The sequence below is a fragment of the Hemitrygon akajei genome, chromosome 19 (assembly GCF_048418815.1).
Source record: "Hemitrygon akajei chromosome 19, sHemAka1.3, whole genome shotgun sequence".
NCBI classification, from domain to species: Eukaryota; Metazoa; Chordata; class Chondrichthyes; order Myliobatiformes; family Dasyatidae; genus Hemitrygon; species Hemitrygon akajei.
This window is the reverse complement of record NC_133142.1, coordinates 12,531,890-12,553,423: the sequence shown is the minus strand read 5'-3', so window position 1 is coordinate 12,553,423 and position 21,534 is coordinate 12,531,890. Positions and strand designations below refer to the sequence as shown.

At 40.2% G+C, this 21,534-nt stretch overlaps 1 protein-coding gene across 18 annotated transcripts in view; it reads right to left on the bottom strand.

Annotated features, from left to right (window-relative positions):
* The window catches only part of atp2b2 (ATPase plasma membrane Ca2+ transporting 2), an 889,877-nt gene that overhangs the window by 23,262 nt on the left and 845,081 nt on the right, over positions 1-21,534 (bottom strand). For all 18 annotated transcript variants that reach the window (XM_073072083.1, XM_073072084.1, XM_073072085.1 and 15 more), the window contains 3 exons: positions 17,563-17,754; positions 7,263-7,476; positions 150-361 (listed from right to left, as the gene is read on the bottom strand). In XM_073072083.1, the coding sequence (XP_072928184.1) occupies positions 150-361; positions 7,263-7,476; positions 17,563-17,754 (618 nt within the window). The remainder of the gene's footprint in view (positions 1-149; positions 362-7,262; positions 7,477-17,562; positions 17,755-21,534) is intronic.

Genomic DNA, 21,534 nt, shown 5'->3' with positions numbered 1-21,534 from the left:
CACAACGTTCACTTGTATTGCTTTCCAGAGATGTCACCTGACCTGTTCATTGTTTACAGCATTTACTATTTTTTACTTCAGGCTTCCAACATCGATGTTTGTACTAAGGGAAGCTTGTTAAAATCACAAAGATTCCTTTTCTCATGTACCTGGACAGCAAAAGTGCCGAAGACGATACTGCAGAAAATGGGATTTCTGAAAATGCCGTCAAACACGTTCTTCTCTCCATGAATCTTGCGAGCGTTGATTTCGTTGAAGAGTTGCATCAGGACAAATGTGTTAAAGATGATGGTGTAGTGCTCTGAAGGCGGGGCATGGAGTGGTGCATTCCTGCCACTGTCGATGTTAAAAATCGTCTCCCCTGCAAACAAGCAAAGAGTTATTATTTGTGTATTCGTATGTTTTATTTTATTTAGAGGTACAGCGTGTAACAGGCCCTTCTGGCCCAGTGAGCCATGCCGCCCAGCAGCCCACCTATTTAACACTAACCTAATCACAGGACAATTTACAACGACAAATAAACCGACTAAGCAGCATGTCTTTTGACTGTGGGAGGAAATCAGAGCATCTGTAGGAATCCACACAGCCACGGGGAGAGCATAGAAACTCCTTATAGACGATGTCAGAATTGAACTCCGAGCTCCGGGCTGTGCTATTGATAATTTCTCCTGGTGGTTTATTGAGCTCAGCCTTTAATTTTGACCAATTAAGACTTTGTGGAAATTATCTGGCAGGTTCCTGCTGCAGTCCCAAATCTACAATGGGTTGATTGTTCACACATCTTGACATAGATTTCTCAGCAATGAACAAGTTTCAACCATTATGGAAACAAATAAGCTCCCGCAAAAAAACCTAGTGCTTCTTAACATTCGGGGTGCACTATAAATGACTTTGGTCACAAAGAATTCAGAACCACACTTCTTCAGAGAATTCCATTAAAGAAATACGTGAATGAGCTTCACATTACAATGGCAACTGCTAAATGAAAGACCTTGAAGTATAAAAGGAAAATGAACCACATAATTTTTGATGACTTCTTTCAAATGAAAAGAAAGGTAACTTTCCATTCACCCTACCATCAAATTTCCAGAATGAAAAGGTTGGCTCATGCTTATTGAATTTTCAATAATAGTCAGCATGGTGGACTGTTATGCTCTGAAGAAACACTGTGTAATACTGTGTAACATTTGCTGTATATCATAAGCAAGCTCTACATTTTGAAAGAATCAAAAGAAATGGAAGAAGATGCTGACAATTACTTATTTCAATTTGACTGAGTAATAGACTCATTTTTTTTATTCCCCTAGAATAAATAAAGCTATCTATCACAACATGTGTTTGTCTAAATTGACTGAATCACATTTTGATGAGAGGCAGCATAAATCTTTGTGCATAAATTAAATAGTTTCTTCTTGGGCAATAAAAATTTGAATTTTTGTCACCACACCAAAATACTTGGTTTTTAACATTTGCAGATAATTCTCCACTTTTCAAGAAAATGCACACTCAGGGGAATGCACAAAGTAGCCATCAAATGGCTTAACATAAGTATTGCAAGTGCATTGCAAGTGTATTGTGAATGCATTGCAAGACCTTGTAAAATATTACAATTTTGTCCATCTCCTCTGCATATGTTCACAGCTGAGTTTTACCCAGATAGTTAGCAGGACAGGAATATTGATGGGAACACCATTTTACCTTACAGACTAGCAGAATCCACTCCAGGTCTTTCAGGCCCACCCAGAAGAAATGACTTACCTTCTAGTCCAGTTGGCTCCACTCCAGGACTCTCAGGGCAGACCAGGTGCAGGCACTTATCTCATGACCTTACCCAGGACATGCCCTCTTCTTATTGCTACCATCAGGAAGAGGCACAGAATCAGAATCAGGTTTAATATCACTGGCATTTAACATGAAATTTGTTGTTTTGCGGCAGTGGTACATTGCAATACATAATAATGAAAAACTATAAATTACAATAAGTATGTATATTAAAAATTAAATTAAATAAGCAGTGCAAAAAAGAGAGGAAAGAACTTGTGAGATAGTGTTTATGGGTTCACTGAGCATTCAGAAATCTGATGGCGAAGGGGAAGAAGTTATTCCTGAAACATTGAATGTGTGTGTTCAAGCTCCTGTACATCTGCCTTGTTGGTAGCAATGAGAAGAGGATTTGTTCTGGACGGTGGGGATCATCAATGATGGATGCCACCTTTTTGAATCATCGCCTTTTGAAGGTGTCCTTGATGCTAGGGAGGAGAGTGCCTATTATAGAGCTGGCTGAGTAAATAACTTTCTGCAGCTTTTTACAATCCTGTGCTGTGGTCCCTCCATACTAGACAGTGATACAACCAGTTAGAATGCTCTCCATGGTACAGCTGTAGAAATTTGTGAGTGTCATTGGTGACATACCATATTTCCTCAAAGTCTCAGTGAAATATACTGGCTGTTGTGCCTTCTTTGTGATCGCATCGATATGTTGGGCCCAGGATAGATCTTCAGAGATGTTGACACCCAGGAACTTGAAACTGCTCACCCTTTCCATTGCTGATCCTTCGATGAGGACTGGTGTGTGTTCCCACAACACCCCTTTCCTGAAGTCCACAATATATTACTTGGTCTTACTTATGTTATTCAACCAGCTGATCTACCTCACTTCTTTAAACCCCCTTATCACTATCTGAAATTCTGACAACAATAGTTGTGTCATCGGCATATTTATAGATGGAATTTGAGCTATCCCCTAGCCACACAGTCATGGTGTAGAAAGGGTATATCAGTAGGCTAAGCACTCATCTTTGAGGTGCACAAGCGTTGATTGTCAGTGAGGAGGATAGTTTATTTCTAATCTGCACTGACTGTGGCCTTTCGATGAGGAATTCAAAAATCTAGTGGCAGTGGAAGGCACAGAGACGCAAGTTTTGGAGCTTGTTGATTAGAACTGAAGATATAATTGTGTTGAATACTGAGGTATAATCAAAAAACAATAGCCTGATGTAGGTATTGCTATTGTCTAGGTGATCCAAGGTCAAGTGGAGAGCAAGTGAAATTGCACCCACTGTAGACCAATTGTGGTTGCAGTGGATCCAGGTCCTTGTTTAGGCAGGAGTTGATTCTAGCCATGACCAGCCTCTCAAAGCACTTCCTCACAGTAGATGTGAGTGACATTGAGAGATAGTTGTTGAGGCAGCTACCTCTGCTCTTCTCAGCCACTGGTATGGTTGTCCCGCTTTTGAAGCAGGTGGGAGCCTCCGACTGCAGCAGAGAGAGATTGAAATACTCTCACTGACTGAGAGATTACAGGATCCTGAAAACACACATTCAATGTATCGGAAACAGCTTCTTCCCCTCAGCCATCAGAGTTCTGAATGGGCAATGAATCCATGAACGCTACTTCACTATTGAAATTTTTTTTTTGCTCTCTTTTTCACTAGTTACTTAATTTATTTTTATATATATTTCTTATTGCAATGTATAGTTTTTTATTATTATGTATTGCAATGTGCTGCTGCCACAAAGCAACACACTTCACAACAGATGCCAGTGAAATTAAACCTGATTCGGATTCTGAACTTAAATTATTTGAAGAATGTGAAATAAAGACTAGATATATAGATTGGAGATATATATTTGTTTAAGAACAAAGGGAATAAAGATTGTTAGAATAAATAAAATTAATAATTATTTATTTAATCATCACATTAATTATCCCCAAAGACATGATGTTTGTTGGGGTTAATCGGCTTCAGCGCCTTCTCCCAAGTATAGGTGGGTGGTAAGAAAATTGGTGAGGTGTTAATGGGCAAGTGAGAGAGAATGTATTACAGAGTTTGCTGATGATACTAAGCTGGGTGGCAGTGTGACATGTGATGAGGATGTTAGGAGAATTCAGAGTGACTTGGATAGCCTGGGTGAGTGGGCAGATACTTGACAGATGATGTTTAATGTGAATAAGTGTGAGGTTATCCACTTTGTGAGTAAGAACAGGAAGGCAGATTATTATCTGAACGGTGTAAAGTTAGGTAAGGGAGAAATACAAAGAGATCTAGGAGTCCTTGTTCATCAGTCACTGAAGGTGAATGAGCAAGTGCAGCAGGCAGTGAAGAAGGCTAATGGAATGTTGGCCTTTATTACAAAGGGAATTGAGTACAAGAGTAAGGAAATCCTCTTGCATTTGTACAGGGCCCTGGTGAGACCACACCTGGAGTATTGTGTACAGTTTTGGTCTCCAGGGTTAAGGAAGGACATCCTGGCTGTAGAGGAAGTGCAGCGTAGATTCACAAGGATAATTCCTGGGATGTCAGGACTGTCTTACGCAGAGAGGTTAGAGAGACTGGGCTTATACACGCTGGAATTAAGGAGATTGAGAGGGGATCTGATTGCAACATATAAGATTATTAAGGGATTGGACAAGATAGAGGCAGGAAATATGTTCCAGATGCTGGGAGAGTCCAGTACCAGAGGGCATGGTTTGAGAATAAGGGGTAGGTCATTTAGGACAGAGTTAAGGAAAAACTTCTTCTCCCAGAGAGTTGTGGGGGTCTGGAATGCACTGCCTCGGAAGGTAGTGGAGGCCAATTCTCTGGATGCTTTCAAGAAGGAGTTAGATAGGTATCTTATGGATAGGGGAATCAAGGGATATGGGGACAAGGCAGGAACCGGGTATTGATAGTAGATGATCAGTCATGATCTCAAAATGGTGGTGCAGGCTCGAAGGGCCGAATGGTCTACTTCTGCACCTATTGTCTATTGTAATAAGTAAGGGAATGGGATTGATGGAATTGGTCTAAAAGTCACATGGACACAATAGGGTAAATGGTGTCGTTAGGGAGTACATCTCCTTATAAATGGTTGTTTTTAGACTCACACTTAGAAAATTATCTTTACAGTTTGTTTGATACCATTTATCGTTTTATGCTATAGAAACCATCCCTTGAAAGACAAAGAGGAAGATGATTTTGATTGAAGCTGTGCTTATTTTTAAACCCCTTATAATTAAAACCCTCCGAGCGCACCACAAACTTGTCACAGGGTTTGGAGGCTTGCGTGCCTCAATGACCCGGAGAACTACGTTGGCTGCAGTCAGGGTTTTATGCTTTGGTTCTTTATACGGTCACCCATGCCAAACATGTTAAAGGGTAGAGGCCAGACTAAGAGTGGTCCACCGGTCCTCCAGGTTCAGGGGTTTCGCTTAGGGCTAACAACACGGACTAGTCAAAAAACATTTGTTATGAAAACAGCAATGAAGAATGAGATGGAAGATTTTAATTGCTGCCCTAAATGTCAGCAGTGTAATGTGCAGTAAGCAATTAAAATTATTAAAACGTGAAGGAATAAGAAACTGTACTCTTTTTAGTTAATGTGCAGAAGGTTTTTGTTTACAGTAATAAGCACACCATTAATAACAAAATATAACTAAGCAAGTTAATTTGTTTCTGCCACCTAATGCCGGCAATTTCACATTATTCATGTAATTCACTGGTGACTTTGACTTGCAAAGCACTTTAGACAGAAAGTTGCAGGCCATTGATTATGAACCTCTCCTTGTCTGATGTTGCTTACACATATCATAAGCAACTGACATCATTTGCTTCTCCATTACTTTGGTAGGAAATTATGGCTCAATATGTAGCATTTTCAAATGGGTTCATTTATGTGCAAAGGTGAAACGTTTCTTCATTCTGATAAATGGATTCATTGTTTCTACAGATAAAATGTATTTGTCAAACTGTATTTCTCAGAGGCTATGTTCCCTTACAAAATAATGTAAAATGACACAGTGCCTATCAAGATTTACCTTGGTTATCTGAACTGCATTTTATGTGAATTTTTTTTCCAGGCAGGACATACAGAAACATAACATAGTGGAGAAATGCTCAATATGGCAACTCTGTCTGTGAAATAAATCCTGAATCTTATAGACATATTATATTTCCTCACAAGCAAACCAGTAAAAATGAATCTCACAAGCATTCAATAATGCTTTCATTTCTGTGAATAAAACAGAAGGACAAGCTTGTTTGAATGAAAAAAAAACACCCTTTAGAGTTCTCAGATTATGCATTAATGAACACATACTTTTGTAAAAAAGAAATTAATAACAATGAGAAAAATGCCTGTGCTTACCACTATAATGGAGCAAGCTGAAGACAGCCTTTAGAGAACACTTGTACAATTAAATTCCTGAATTCAGAGGCTATTGTCTGTGATTTCTTGTTATGCCATATAAGCACGAGGGAGTCAATGAAAGGGTTTTAATCAGTTTTCTATTTTGGAATTATTACTGAGAAATTATTCCCCTACACCTGCTTCTGCTAAAGAGGCATCAAAGTTTTGCACACTGCTTTCAAAATTTGTTCCATTAACTTTAAGTGGAATGAATTTCTTAGGCAGTTTAAAATGTAACAACACTTTTACGCCATCTTCTTAGTGATACTGATAAGGTATAAGTTTCTAGGCAACTCTCGCTGCAAAAGAATATCAAAAACATAAACCCCTGTTGAATCAACCTCTAAGAGGACCACAAACTTGCTGTAGGGTTTGGAGGCTTCTGTGCCTCAATGACCCGGAGAGCTATGTTGGCTGGAGTCAGGGCCTTGTGTTTTGGCTCTTGGTAGGGTCACCCCTGCCAAATGGGTCAATGGGTAGAGTAAGTCCACCAGGCCTCCAGGTTTAGGGGTTCAGCTTAGGGCTAACAACTCCACTGGTAAAAAAAAATTGTTACAGAAACAGCAATGAAGCCAAGGACAGCCAGAGATGGAGGGCCTTCATTGCTGCCTTAAATACCAGTGGCGTAACAGGCAATTAATTATAGTAATAATAATAATTGTTGAATCTAGTGCTAAGCCATAAAGTTTAGTAACCATCTGATTCTAAAATATCTGGAAGTGGATTGTCATTCTAAACAATGTTATTTCAAACATACATGCTTCTTAAAATAATTAAACTATTTGTGGCATTTTTGCCTCTGTTTTAATATGTTCACTTTTCTAATGCTTAAAAAGAGATTAGTGGAGGGTTCTATTTTATCTTGCCGATTTGGTATCGATATCAAAACTTTAATATGACCAGCTTCTCTGTTAATCCGATAAGGACCGGCCAGACAACCCCAATGGACGACTCTTGACAGAAATGAAACAGATTGCTGGAACTTTGTGGGCATTTTCTTCAAAGCCATTGGCTAATCTGGGCCAATTTTTCCTGAAAAATTTCAAATATCTCATTGGATTCCTTGCTAGCAGGAAAGATACTACATTACATACCAGCAAAGAGCAGAGTGAAGATAACAGCAAGTTGGTATATCCCATGACCCAGAATATTTTTCATCATGGTTCGTGAAATGAGGGGTTTGTCCCTGCCATATGGTTTTCTCATCAGCAGTGCTTCTGTAGGTGGCTCTGTGGCTAGGGCCAAGGAGGCAAAAGTATCCATGATGAGGTTCACCCACAACATCTGCACAGCCTTCAATGGAGAATCCTGGAGAAAAAGAATAATAAAATAATGGCATAAAATCCACTCTTGCTTTTAAAATTGGCATAAGTAGTGTAGATGCCCAGCACAAAGTAGCTTTTATTTAAGACTGTAAGGTCATAAGATATAGGAGCAGAATTAGGCCATTTGGCCCATCGAGTCTGCTCTGCCATTTCAGCATGGCTGATCCAATTTTCCTCTTTGCCCCAATCCCCTGCCTTCTCTCCGTATCCCTTCATGCCCTGACTAATTCAGAATATATCAACCTCTGCCTTAAATATACCCCATGACTTGGCCTCCACAGCCACCTGTGGGAATGAATCCCACAGTTTCACCACTCTCTGGCTAAACGAATTCCATCGCATCTCTGTTCTAAATGACGTCCCTCTATTTTGAGGCCATGTGCTCTGGTAATAGACACCCCCAGCTTTGGAAACATCCTCCTCACATCCACTCCACAGAGGCCTTTCAACATTCAATAGATCAATGAGGTCACCCCTCATTCTTCTGAATTCCAACAAATTAAGGTTTTAGCATATGATCAACTATCACATTTTTTGGAAAACTGCATGGAAATCAGCAAAGAAAATGCTCAGGTGTGAAAGTATAAAGGGGTAGCAGAGTGGTTCAGCTTGGAGTGCCACTGTCTTTCATCAACAGACTTATATGCATTACACACGGTCTCTTCCTCCAATCATCTGCATCGATGATAGCAATGCAGTACATAAATGGCTGGTGCACAAGCACTTGTTCATGATTGGTCAGGTACCAGATGAAAATGACCATCTTGTTCCATCTTCCTGTTTGTTGCCTTGATTTATTCCTAAATCTATGCTTCTAATCCCAAGAACCTTATATACCATTAAAAAGAATCTGTGAGCTACCAATAGCAATAAATGTATATAAGATAAGAATGATACAAAAGGCATATGATTTGTTTGAACATATAGTAACCTGATGATGAGTCAGTGAATCAGACAATTGCAGTGCAAGAGATGGCCATTCGGCCCATCATGCTAGCACCAGCTCTCTATAAAAGCAATTCACTAGTTCTGACTGCACCTTGGTGTTTTATAACTCCAGAAACTAACCTAACGAAAGATAAAAGAGCCAAGATATGTTTTGTTCACTCAGTTTTTCTTTCCTTTTCTTTTAGTAAGGTGCTCACATATGACATGGTGTAATAATGATGCATGCCATTCACATACTTCTGACATGTAACCCATAATGAATTATGTTAACAAAGAAAGCTCAATCAGACTATATATTTACAATTTGCTCAAATATTACTGAAATATTGAATACACAACACTTGCCACTCCATTGCTCCTTTCTCCATAGTTTGTAAACTTTCTATCAGCACATCTTTACCCAATTCTCACTAGAAAGCTTGATTCTCTCTCCACCACACCTGCAGCCAGATTCTACATTGCAACTACATCCTGTGTAAAAACATTATTCACTTTTAATGCTCCTCCCTTCATTTTATACCTGTGACCTTGAAGTTCCAAATGGCAACAACATACCACAATTCTGTCTCGCTAAATCCTTCTAAATACTTTAATAAAATCTCCCCTGATTCACCTTCTTAAGGAAGACAGTCCCTTTAATCTGCCCTTGCAATTGTCGTCCTTCATTCCCAAGAAGCATTCTCATAAATCTTTTCAGGACTCTCTGATGATTTCACATCCTTGTTGTTATAATGAGGTGTCCAGAACTGATGACAGTGCTCCAGATGATGTGGGACTCGTATTCAGTAAGCGTTCAACATGACTTCCCCAGGTTTATACTGTATGCATTGATTGATTGAACACAGAATACTATGCATCTAATTAACCATTTTCTTAACCTGCCCTGATACTTCCAATAACACTGTACATCCATACTGCACGGTACCCTGCTCCTGTTCTTCTTATAAAGCAGCATCCTTTATTGCATATTCCTCTCTTCAGTCTTCTTCCCATCATGCAACACCTCACAGTTCTCTGCATTAAGCTTCCATCTGTCATGCAACAGCCCATTCTCCCAGCGTGTTTATATCCTGATGCAAGTTATCACTGTCCTCTCCGCAGGCCACATTAGGGCCAAGTTTGATGCGCTGGCTTGCACTCCCAGTTCCAGGTCATTTATAGAGATCTAGGAAAAGCAATGGCCCCAACAGCAGTACCGAGGGAATGCCATTATTCACCTTCCTCCTGTCTAACAAACAACCAGTTATCACAAATCTCTGCTGTCTGTGAATCAGCTTCCTGTCCCTGCTATCAATGTCCCTTTAATGTGCTCCAAATTTTTTGATAAAGCTGTGTTATGAGGCATCTTATCAAAAGTTCTAATTCATGTTCAATTTATCGGCATACAATCGTACATGCATATACCACCAAACGAAACAATGTTCCTCCAGACCAAGGTGCACAACACAGTACATACAGTTCACACACACAACATATGAAGTAATATTATCATAAATAAATTAACAAACAGTCAGGTGTATTTACAACACATATTACAAAATAAGCAGTACAAAGCTACTGGCATTTCAATATGATGAGACCTGGGTAGTGGCAAAGCATTCAGTAGTCATACGCCTTGAGGGAAGAAGCTGTCTCCCATCCTAAAAGTTCTTGGCCTAATGCTACAGGACCTCGTGACTGATGGTAGGGGCAGGGGTCAAAAATCCTTTTGGAAGTCCATGTACTGTACATCGCACCGATTGTATCACCCTCATCATCTCTACTCATAACCTCATCCAAAAGTCCTATAAAATTAGTCAAACATTAAATTCAGCATTAGCTTTCTGATAATTATTTTGTTTCCAGGCGACAATGGGATCTATTAGGCAAGAATCCTCAATCCAGCCCATCACCCATGTGTGTTCCAGTATTTCTTTGCAAGTTGTAGCCTCGCAGATATTGTTCTTGAAACCCAGCCACTATAACTATCCTGTGAAGAGGAATACTCCACAAGTAGTTATCAGGCCTAGGGCCTTATGCCCTGAATTGCCCTGATGTTATGTCACAGACCCTGAGTATTGATCAGAGATACTCTATCAGCAGTTCAAGTGAGCAATAATAAAATCAAAATCATTAAAGTATATATTTAAATATATACTAGATGTTAATATTATGTAAAATGAAGAAAGAAAACTATTTACTATTTAATGACACATTCACAATCAAGCTTAGTAACTGCATTTAGATGAAAGTGGTTTTATTACATGGATCAACTACTGCTGGTCGCAGCAAATCATAAAGTAACATAGCACAGAAAAAGGCCCTTCAGCCCAGTTGGATCTTACCAATCGAGCTGCACAAATCAGCTCGTTCCATTTGCCCATGGTTGACCCATCTTTTCCTAAATCTGTTCTATTCATATACCTGTTCCAGCATCTTTTAAACATTGTCATTATACCTGTCTCAACAACTTCCTCTAGCAGCTCGTTGCACATACTCCCCTCTCGGGGTGAAGAACTAACCCCTCAGGCCCCTTTTAAATCACTTCCCACTCATCTTGTCACAACCACAGGCTCTGCCGTGGGGCCTAAGTGCCCGTGCAGGCAGGTTGTGGATGACAATTACGCTAGTGAGTATGCATATTCCAGCTAATTAGTGTTTCATTATGGTGGTATTTAACTCCCTTCTTTTCATTCTAGTCTTGTTGAGACTTGACCAAAAGTACAGCAACGTTTATGCTCCCTGCTTACTCTCGTCCTTGTCTGGGAATGAGGACTACCGTTTCATTGATGCTGTAAAGGAACAGTATTCATTTGGAATTTAGCTTTTGGATTCCAGCCGCAGTGTTGGCATTAAAATTTCAGTTTGAGAGTTTTAGCTAATGGCCCTATTGGCCTAGAGTTTATTGCTTTCCTTTTCCTGTAAAATTCTGCAACATTCCTCATTGAAGCCTGTGAACTGTTGACCCTCTTCAGAGTCTCTCTCTGCACTTGGACCATATCTGCACCACCGGACACATCTTAAATATGTACCCTCTAGTTTTTGATTCCTTTCCCCCAGAAAAATAACTATGTACCTCATAATTGTATACACCCCTGTAAGGTCACACCTGTCTCCTTTGCTCCAAGGAATAAAGTCCCAGCCATTTTAACATCTCCCTAGAACACAGGTCTTCTTGTAAATCTTCTTTGCACTCTTTCCAACTTGATGGCATCTTTTCTGTAACAGTGTAATCAAAACTGTGCAGTAATTCACGTCACTGAATGGGCATGATCTACCAATCTTTCGGTTAACAGCTGAGATGAACTGGTGTAAAGGTGAGGACCTGAATGCAAAGTATATATGGTCCCTTAGTCCAAGCTGCCTGTGCTCCATCCCTAGACTCAATACTGACCTGAAAGACACTCAGAAAGTGAGTACCCAACCTCTTGTCCTGACCATTGCAATATTCAAGATGCACATTTTTTGAATAAATATATATTCGTATTCTACTTTGATTTCTATTTATGTAATATTATTACTTTTTAATCAAAGTTATATCCAGGCATACAAAATAACTAATAGCATTGAGACCACATTTGAACAATGCCAGAGTTGTGACGGATCTAATTCTCATTTGCAGTATACGGATGGTGTACAGTTAACTCATTTCCAGGAAAATCATTCGAAATATTCCAATTTCTAACTTGGAGTATATAATGTTAGCATCTGCAGAAGATTTGCTATATTGGCCATCGCTATTCTTGCTGTACTTTCATCTTCAATTTTGAGTGGAAGTTTGCCAAGCAGAAATAGGCAGCAGATGCTGAAAATCTGAAATAAAAAGAGAAATATTTCTCTCTCCTCAGATGCTATATGACCTGCTGAGTAGTTCCAGATTCTTCTTTTATTTGGTGGTTGCTGGTTAGGTTTTCCCAAAGCAGAGGCTATGGATGAACCAGGATATTTGCCATCTGCTGAGTGCTAGATCTGTGCTATTCAAGATCAACAATCCAGAATCCTATAATAAGTCCAGATATGACCAATGAAGGCCCTCATGAGAGTGAAAAGGCAATGATGTGTGAAATTAGAGACACAATTGGATGCATGACAGCTGTGGCAGGGTTTGCAATGGCCGTTACTTTCTGTAAGGTGAAACCTAACAGCAAAAGTATCAGTGATGCTTCACCCTCGATGAGCTCAACACCTTTAATGCACACTTTGAATGGAGCCTAAAACTACATCTGTGTAGATCTCCACTGTATCTAGTGACTCTGCGATGTCTATCTTGGAGGCTGATGTCAGAACATCCTTCAAGAGAGTGAATGCTTGCCAACATGAGGCCCTGACAGTGTGCATTTCCTGGCAGGAGTGTTGAAAGACATCTTCAAATTCTTACTGCAGTGGTCTGAAGTTCCATCTGCCTCAAAAGGGCAGCAATCACACGAGTGTCCAAGAACATGGTGAGCTGCCTCAATAAATTTTGACTGGAGCACTTACATCTACCGTAACGAGGTGTTTTGAGAAGTGAGTTGCAGCTATAGGTAACTCCTGCCTGAACAAGAATGTGGACACACTGTGAATCATCTACCGCTGCAATAGGTCTACAGCAGACACAATCTCACTGGTTCTCCACTCTGCCTCAGAACATCAAGCCAACAGCTCTCTGTGGTGCTCCGACGTGTGTGGTGGTTTTGTCGTACTTGTGTTGCCCTGACCTTGAACACCTAACAATCAAATGCTGACCATTCAGTTTACCAGGGGAGATCTCCTCCATGATCCTGACCGCAGTTTACGTAAAGTTTACAGAAAGCAACTTGCAATGAGTTGCCACGGTCTGCAGAATGCTTTGAATTCAAAGGACAGGGAGTTAATGATGACACTTGACAAGACCAACAACACCTTCTGCTCACACACCTACCACATCTAAAGTATCTGTACACTTGTGGGAACTGCACCCTTCATCAAGACAGATGCTGCCTGGTGCCTGCTGAATTCTTACAGCAGAGGTGGTTTGCCATTGTCTTCTTCTGGGCAGTGTCCTTACAAGACAGGTGATCCCAGTCATTATCAATACTCTTCAGAGATTGTCTGCCTGGCATCGGTGGTCGCATAACTAGGGCATGTGATATGCACCAGCTGCTCATACGACCATCCACCACCTGCTCCATGGCTTCACATGACAGTGATCGGGGGGGGGGGGGGAGGGGGCTAAGCAGGTGCTACACCTTGCCCAAGGGTGACCTGCAGGCTAGCGGAGGGAAGGAGCACCTCACACCTCCTTTGGTAGAGACATATCTCCACCCCACATCTCAGTGGTTAACAGTGTGCATTTGAACCTTCAGGAATAGATGTTTCACAACTGAGCGAGTTTCCCACCATGGAGGTGACAATGGAAATGTACAAGTCAAAGAAGAGTTTCATTTGTAAGGGAGGGCAAGAAAACATTTTGGCAAGATTAATTAACGTACAGACCTGATGGAATTAAGAACTTTCAAAATCATTGTTATTACAAGGATCAAAGTTGTGCAATGAAAATGAAATAATTTCCCACAAATTTTAAGTTGGGAACAATACAATTACTCATTGCCATTCCTTCTGTTTAACACACCGTAAAGTATCTGAGTGGATTAAACAGCTATTGTACCAAAACAATGTACAGAGTCCAGAGGAAGGAAATGAATGCCATATTACTCTGAGAGATGTTCTACCGATAAGAATATTCAGACTGGGAGGATTAGCTGTTTGTTCATACAGCCCCTTAGGTTGTCCTTCCCTTTCAATAGATAATGGCTGATCTGATTGTTGGCATTAACTTCACTTTCTTGCATGATCCTATCATCCCTGGTTCTTTAACGGTCCAAATCTACTTCGGGCTTGAATAATCTTATAGGGAACGCACAAACAGTTAGCACCAACAATGAAAGCAGCTTCTTTAGGACATAGATATGGAAGGTCACTGGACTTAAATTATAAAAATAGACAGATAACAGCACTGATTTCCCCAATGATGAGCTGACTTCACCAACAGAATGTGGAGGAAAATTGAATGAATGAGAATAGAGGCAATTACCTTCAATGTTACAAAGTCATTGCTTTCAATGTCACAGTACTTCATGCCTTATATATAACAATCTAACCAGAAGGGATTTCACAGTTGAACTGTAAAGGTAAATGCATTGAGCCCAAGATATAAATAACTGCAGTGACAGTTGTTGCAAGTCCCTGGGGTAATTTCTAAATAATGAAAAATGAATGAAGAATTAAATTAAAATTCCCAAGCCTACTGACTGCAATAGAGTTCTTCCCATTATCTTATAGCTCAAACAGAAGCAATAAATTAAAGAAAAAAAATTGTTGGATTCTTAACAGTTCAGCTGTGCTGAAATCTCCACTTTACAACTTCGAATGAGGAATGATCAAAGCTCTTAATTGTCCATAGCATCACGCTGGAAATTAATTTAATTTTACTCACAAAACATCAGCATTGAATTCCTTTGAGAAATATTTCTGCACTAACTGCCCTTCAGTGAAGTCACTGTCAGTGTGTATTTATTGAGGCGTTGAAAGCCTCAATATTGGCAGTAATTCAAAATATTTAAATGAAGACCATGATAAATAGTCCATTTGTGTTTCCACCTAAACGTGCCAATTAATAATTACATGGACTCTTTCTTCAAAATTAGCAAAGGCTCAAGGAATTGGGCTGTGTGTTGGTGGCTGTGTGGGATGTTAGCTAAACTTTTAAGGTACAGTAAAGAAGAAAGAAAGTGGACACTTTTTTACAGGTAGAGATACACTGGCAATCACATCAAGTGAAGATGAAAAATATATGTGATTCATCAATGGCCCATACAGCCATTTTTTTTATACATAAGAAAAAAGGATTGAAAATCTTAATTCAGGTTTGGTTTGTACCGCAATACCTATACTATTACTAATTACATGTAGGGAAACTAAACAAATGGGTCACCTTGCAGGCAAATCTATTGTGTGAATAGCTTCCTGAATGTAAGGCAAGCACTCCCAAATTAAAGGCAGCATTACCACTCTGATCCTCACTTTCACACCTCAATTACATACAATCTCCTTCACTCTTGTGCGATGGGAGAAGAGGGAGGGGGAGGGGGATCTTCGGGATTCTGAAGTTTCCATCATTCATTCTATGGGGTTACTTGTATAACGGATATCTGTGAAGAGTACAAATTTCAGCTTGTATATGGTTACATTCTCTGATATTAAGCAAACCATTTGAACTCTTGCTCTTGAAAGTGAATAATCTTTGTTTATAGCCTGTAGTCTGATGTACCACGATTAGATAACCCTTGATATTTCCCATCACTTCATTCCTTTTCCCCTCACAGACTACCTGCTCACTTAGTTAATGATAATTATAAACTGAAGATCACTCAGCATTAATCATCCCAGTAGCAAAATTAATCTTCTTGTCACATTCTTCGGTATAAAGTTATTGTGCTCTTTGAAAAATCTGTTTCCTCTCATATTTTTCTCTGAAACTAGGGGAATTGGTGGCTGTCAGTCATATGGAAGAGTTTTTAAAGTGGAAAAGACATTACGCTGGGACAGTTCCATTCCCTCAACCTCAGAAGTCAGGGTCCAGTGGAACGAACAAGTGTTACAAACTGGGGTCTTCCTCGGTCGTAGTGGATGATCATGATGTCCTCAGTGCCTTTTCACACCCTTCACTCTCCACAGAGCATCGCAGAAACACCTCCTAGTCATTGGATCGCACTGTAAATCTCATTCACCCAGTCCGCCGGAGCTGAATTCGCAAGCTAGGACAGGCATGTCCCTATCTCACCGGGGTACCAGGCTGCCAGCTACCCTCACCTGGTTTCGCCCATCTATCGAAGTGATATACCAGGGTGTGGCTGCTGTCACATGCAAACTGCTACTTGGAGTCACAGGTGAGAGATGAGTGTCCGGTGGGGACCAAAGGTGAGTGATCTTCCCTGGAATGGATAACAAGCTCCTTCACCAGAGGTGCTGCCCACCCACCCCTGACACCCTGTACAGATCCAGAATATAATTTAAATATAAAATTGACCACAGGCCACCTCACTGCTTATCTGCATAATTATTGTGCCAACTTTTAATATCCTGAGGCAGTTTATTCCTTTTGGAAACTCTCGGTTAAACAGTAATTATTTTTTCTAACTGTGCTTAAATCACTGTTTTACAATTTAGAATGAGGAATGATCAAAGCTCTTAATTGTCGAGAACATCATGCTGGAGATTAATTTTATTTTACTCACAAACCATCAAGATCAAACTTTGCAGCATTGAATTCCTTAGAGAAATATTTCTGCATTAACCGCCCTTCAGTGTATATTTATTCGGGTGTTGAAAGCCTCAATATTGGCAATAATTCAAAATATTTAAATGAAGACCACTCTGTTAATGGTTTGAAGACAAGGTCATCAAGAATGCTTTTGGCACATTGGCTTTCATAAATTAATGTATTGAGTACAGGAGATGGGATGTTATGTTGAAGTTGTATAAGATGTTGGTGAGGCCTGATTTGGAGTATTGTGTGCAGTTTTGGTTACCTAGCTACAGGAAAGATATAAATAAGGTTGAAAGAGCACAGAAAAAAATTCACAAGGATGTTGCTGGGTCTGGAGGACCCGAGTTATAAGGAAAGATTGAATAGTTAAGACTTTACTCTTTAGACTAGAGAAGATTGAGAGGAAATTTGATAGAGGTGTACAAAATTATGAATGGTGTAGACAGGGTAAATGCAAGCAGGGGTTTTAAGAGTGAAAGGAGAAATGTTTAAGGGGAACATGAGGGGGAAACTTCTTCACTCAGAGGGTTGTAAGAGTGTGGAACAAGTTGCCAGCACAAGTGGTGGATGTGGGTTTGATTTCAACATTTAAGATACAGTAGGTTCAGATAGGTACCTGGATGCTAGGGGTATGGAGGTCTAATGGTTTCAGTGCAGGTTGATTCGAGTCAGCAGTTCAAATGGTTTTGACATAGACTAGAAGGGCAGAAGACCAGTTTCTGTGCCTTAGTTTTCTATGACTCTATACCCCATAAGTGCTGATGAGTTACATAACACAGCATTGTCTGCTGATCACTGACCTGAAAAGCAAGCCCTTTCGAGCTTTGAGGATGTCATTCAGAAATAAACCCTCACCTGGGTGATGCATGCTCCAGTAAAGGCCACAATAACTGCAACAACATTCACGGTGAGCTGGAACTGCAGGAACTTGGAGATGCTGTCATAAACATTTCGGCCCCACATGACAGCCTTTACAATGCTGCTAAAGTTGTCATCAGTCAAGATAATGTCGGAGGCTTCCTTTGCTACATCAGTGCCTGCAATTCCCTAAAATACAGCAAGAAAAATGTTAACCAGCATCACAGCTGTCAGAACTATCATTGAAAGACAGATTCCAGGGAATAGAATAGTAACACAAGTACAATGAATTAGTTATGCTCCATAATTAACACGTTGTTATTAAAACTGCTTTGAACTAATAATTAATATGCTCTAAACACAAAAAATTCTGCAGAGGCTGGAAATCCAAAGCAACACACACCATATACTGGAGGAACTCAGCAGGTGAGGCAGCACCTATGGAAATGAATAGAGAGTCAATGTTTCAGGCCGAGACCCTTCTTCCGGACTGGAAAGGAAAGGGGAAAGATGCCAGAATGAAAAGGTGGGGAAAGGGAGAGGCAGGAGGATAACATGCCAATCTTTAACTAGACAAAATATGTTGGTGTTCATAGGGACATGGGTGTCGTTGTGCACAATTCACTGAAAGTGATGCAGCCAGCAATTTCAAAAGCAAACAATATTGCCTTTATTTCAAGAACATCTGAGTACATTAGGAAAGATGTCTTTCTGCAGTAATTTGGGCCTCTGGTTCTAGAATACTGTGTACAATCCTGGTCCCCCTACTGAAGGCAGGATATACTTACACTAGAGCAGGGGTTTCCCAACCAAAGGTTGACGGACTCCTTTCTTAATGCTAATGGTCCATGGTATAAAATAGGTTGGGAACCCTTGCAATAGTATTACAAACTGATTGTAGGTACAGGAATTTGAGCAATGAGAGATTCGGTAGACGAAGCCAATACACTTTAAAGTTCAGAAGAGTTCAGGATTCAAGATTGTTTATTGTCATTCTTCAGTATACAAGTGAAAAGAGCACAAAATAATTGTTACTCTGCCTCTGATGCAGCAGATTAGAAAAACACAATAAGTATATAGAGAACATAATAAAAAAGCAATAAAAGCATAAGGCAATCCTATAAAACACAATGCACAAGTAACTGTATGAGTGATTTATGAAGTGACCATCAGATGCTTGATTTGTAGATACTGGGAAGCTCTCCCAATTCATTAATGGCATGAGTGCTCGGGATCAGGTACTGTGGTTGGCATTTAATTGTATGATGTTCAGTTATCATGGAACTGTGACTGCAAACCACGGAAGAGCTTGTGCACTAATCTTTGTTGATGTACACACACACACACACACACACACACACACACACACACACACAGTGAATAAAGACAAGGTGCTGAATCTTTGGAAGTCGTTACTGCAGATGCTCAGTTGCTGAATACATTTGACAGAACTATAGACTCTCCAAGAGGACCTTGTGCCTCAATGACCAGGAGAGCTATGTTGGCTGGAGTCAGGGTCTTATGCTTTGGCTCTTGGCAGGGTCAGCCATGCCAAACAAGTCAAAGGGTAAAATCCAGACTAAGAGTAGTCCACCATTCCTCTAGGTTCGGGAGTTCAATTCAGGACTATTCTGACTGGCAAAACAAAATTGTTACAGAAACAGTATATATATATATATCTGTGTGCAAAGGTATTCCTCATTCTCCTCCTGTGTCTTGCATGACTAACAGTAATGAAAACAGAGAGGAAGCTACAGACACAATGAAGGAAGCTCTGAACACCGCCAGAGATGGAGGCCCTTCGTTGCTGCCCTAAATGCCGGTAAGCAAGTAGACTGTGGATACTAAGCAATTCAAGAGATATGGGAAGAGTGCAACAAAATAATGATGAAGTAACTTTCAACGTTCAAAACATATTTATTATCAAAGTACATATATGTCACCACATACAACCCTGAGATTCATTTTCTTGCAGGCATACTCAGTAAATCCATAATAGATGAATAATCATAGTATAATCAATGAAAGACTGCATCAATTTGGGTGTTCAACTGGTGTGCAAAAGACAACAAACTGTGTAAACACAAAAAGAAAGAAGAAATAATAATACCCCAACTTGGCGTACTGTGCTCAGTTCTGGTCGCCTTACTACAGGAAGGATGTGGAAGCCATAGAAAGGGTGCAGAGGAGATTTACAAGGATGTTGCCTGGATTGGGGAGCATGCCTTATGAGAATAGGTTGACTGAACTCGGCCTTTTCTCCTTGGAGTGATGGAGGATGAGAGGTGACCTGATAGAGGTGTATAAGATGATGAGAGGCATTGATCGTGTGGATAGTCAGAGGCTTTCTCCCAGGGCTGAAGTGGTTGCCACTAGAGCACAAAGGTTTAAGGTGCTGGGGAATAGGTACAGAGGAGATGTCAGGGGTAAGTTTTTTACTCAGAGAGTGGTGAGTGCATGGAATGGGCTGCCGGTAAAGGTGGTGGAGGCGGATATAAAAGGGTCTTGATGAAGGAAGATATGATAGATATCATAAGTCTCTATGATAGAGACTTTTGGATAGGTAGATGGAGCTTAGAAAAATAGAGGGCTATAGGTAAGCCTAGTAATTTCTAAGGTAGGGACATGTTCAGCACAACATTGTGGGCCGAAGGGCCTGTATTGTGCTGTAGGTTTTTTATGTTTCTATAAATAAGCAATAAATATCAAAAAAACATGAGATGAAGAGTCCCTTGAAAGTGAGTCCATAGGTTGTGGGAACATTTCAATGATGGGTCAAGTGAAGCTGAGTGAAATTATCCCCTTTGGTTCAAGAGCTTGATGACTGAGGGTAATAACTGTTTGCCATCCTGGTGGTGTGAGTCCTGAGGCTCCTGTACCTTCTCTCTGATATCAGCATTGAGAAGAGAGCATGGTCTGGGTGGGTGAAAGATATGGCTTCCTGCGACAATGCTTCATGTAAATGTCCTCAATGGTGAGAAGGGCTTTACCTCTAATAGATTCATGAGTACCCATGAGTAAAATAGTAGTAGAATGTTAAAAAAATTCATAATGTAACTAAGGAGAGACAGCATGGTCTTATGACAAGGAAATTGAGCTCATTTATTAGTTTTCTTTAAGACTGTAAAAGTATGGATAAAATGAAAGCTATAGTGTATTTGGATGGTGCCGGATAAAATATCTCTACACAAGCTAAGTGCTCATGTTTTGGTGCTAATACATGAGCATGGATAGACTGGCCATTTTCAGGTTGGCAAGTTGAAACAAGCATCATTGCTGGCCTCAACTACGAACAATCTATATCTAAAGCAACACACACACAAACTGCCGGAGGAATTCAGCAGGTCAGGCAGCATCTATGGAGAGGAATAAACAGTCAATGTTTCAGGCCGAGACCCTTCTTCAGGATTCACATATAGGTCGGTTGCGGTAGTTAATAATGGCATTCCTATGCTGCTCCCACATGGGAGGAGATCACATGTTGTACAAGCAGCTTTATCAATAAAGATGATCAGCCATGATCTCAGAATGGCGGTGCAGGCTCAAAGGGCCGAATGGTCTACTTCTGCACCTATTGTCTATTGTCTAATAAAGTTCAGTTGAATATCCTGCATGCTGGCCTCTTGGTGTGTGCTCTGTGCTAACCGCCATTATCAAACACAACATGATCTAATTCTACAACATGGATGAAAGGAGAATGCATTACAGTCACTTTCACTGCCAATCCAAAGATAGCTGGTAAAGAAGGTTATGATGAGGTACAGAGTCTGCAAAAGAATATTGATAGACAACGTGAGTGGATAAAAACTTGGCAAATGGTGTACACATAACAGGAGCAGGAACAGAAGAGTGGAATTTTGTTTGAGTGGAAATAGACATTACAGAATGTTGATGCTCAAGCGTTTCCATCTTAAAACACAGAATGTTAAGATTAAGATACAGGAACTAATTGGGTAAATAAATAAAATG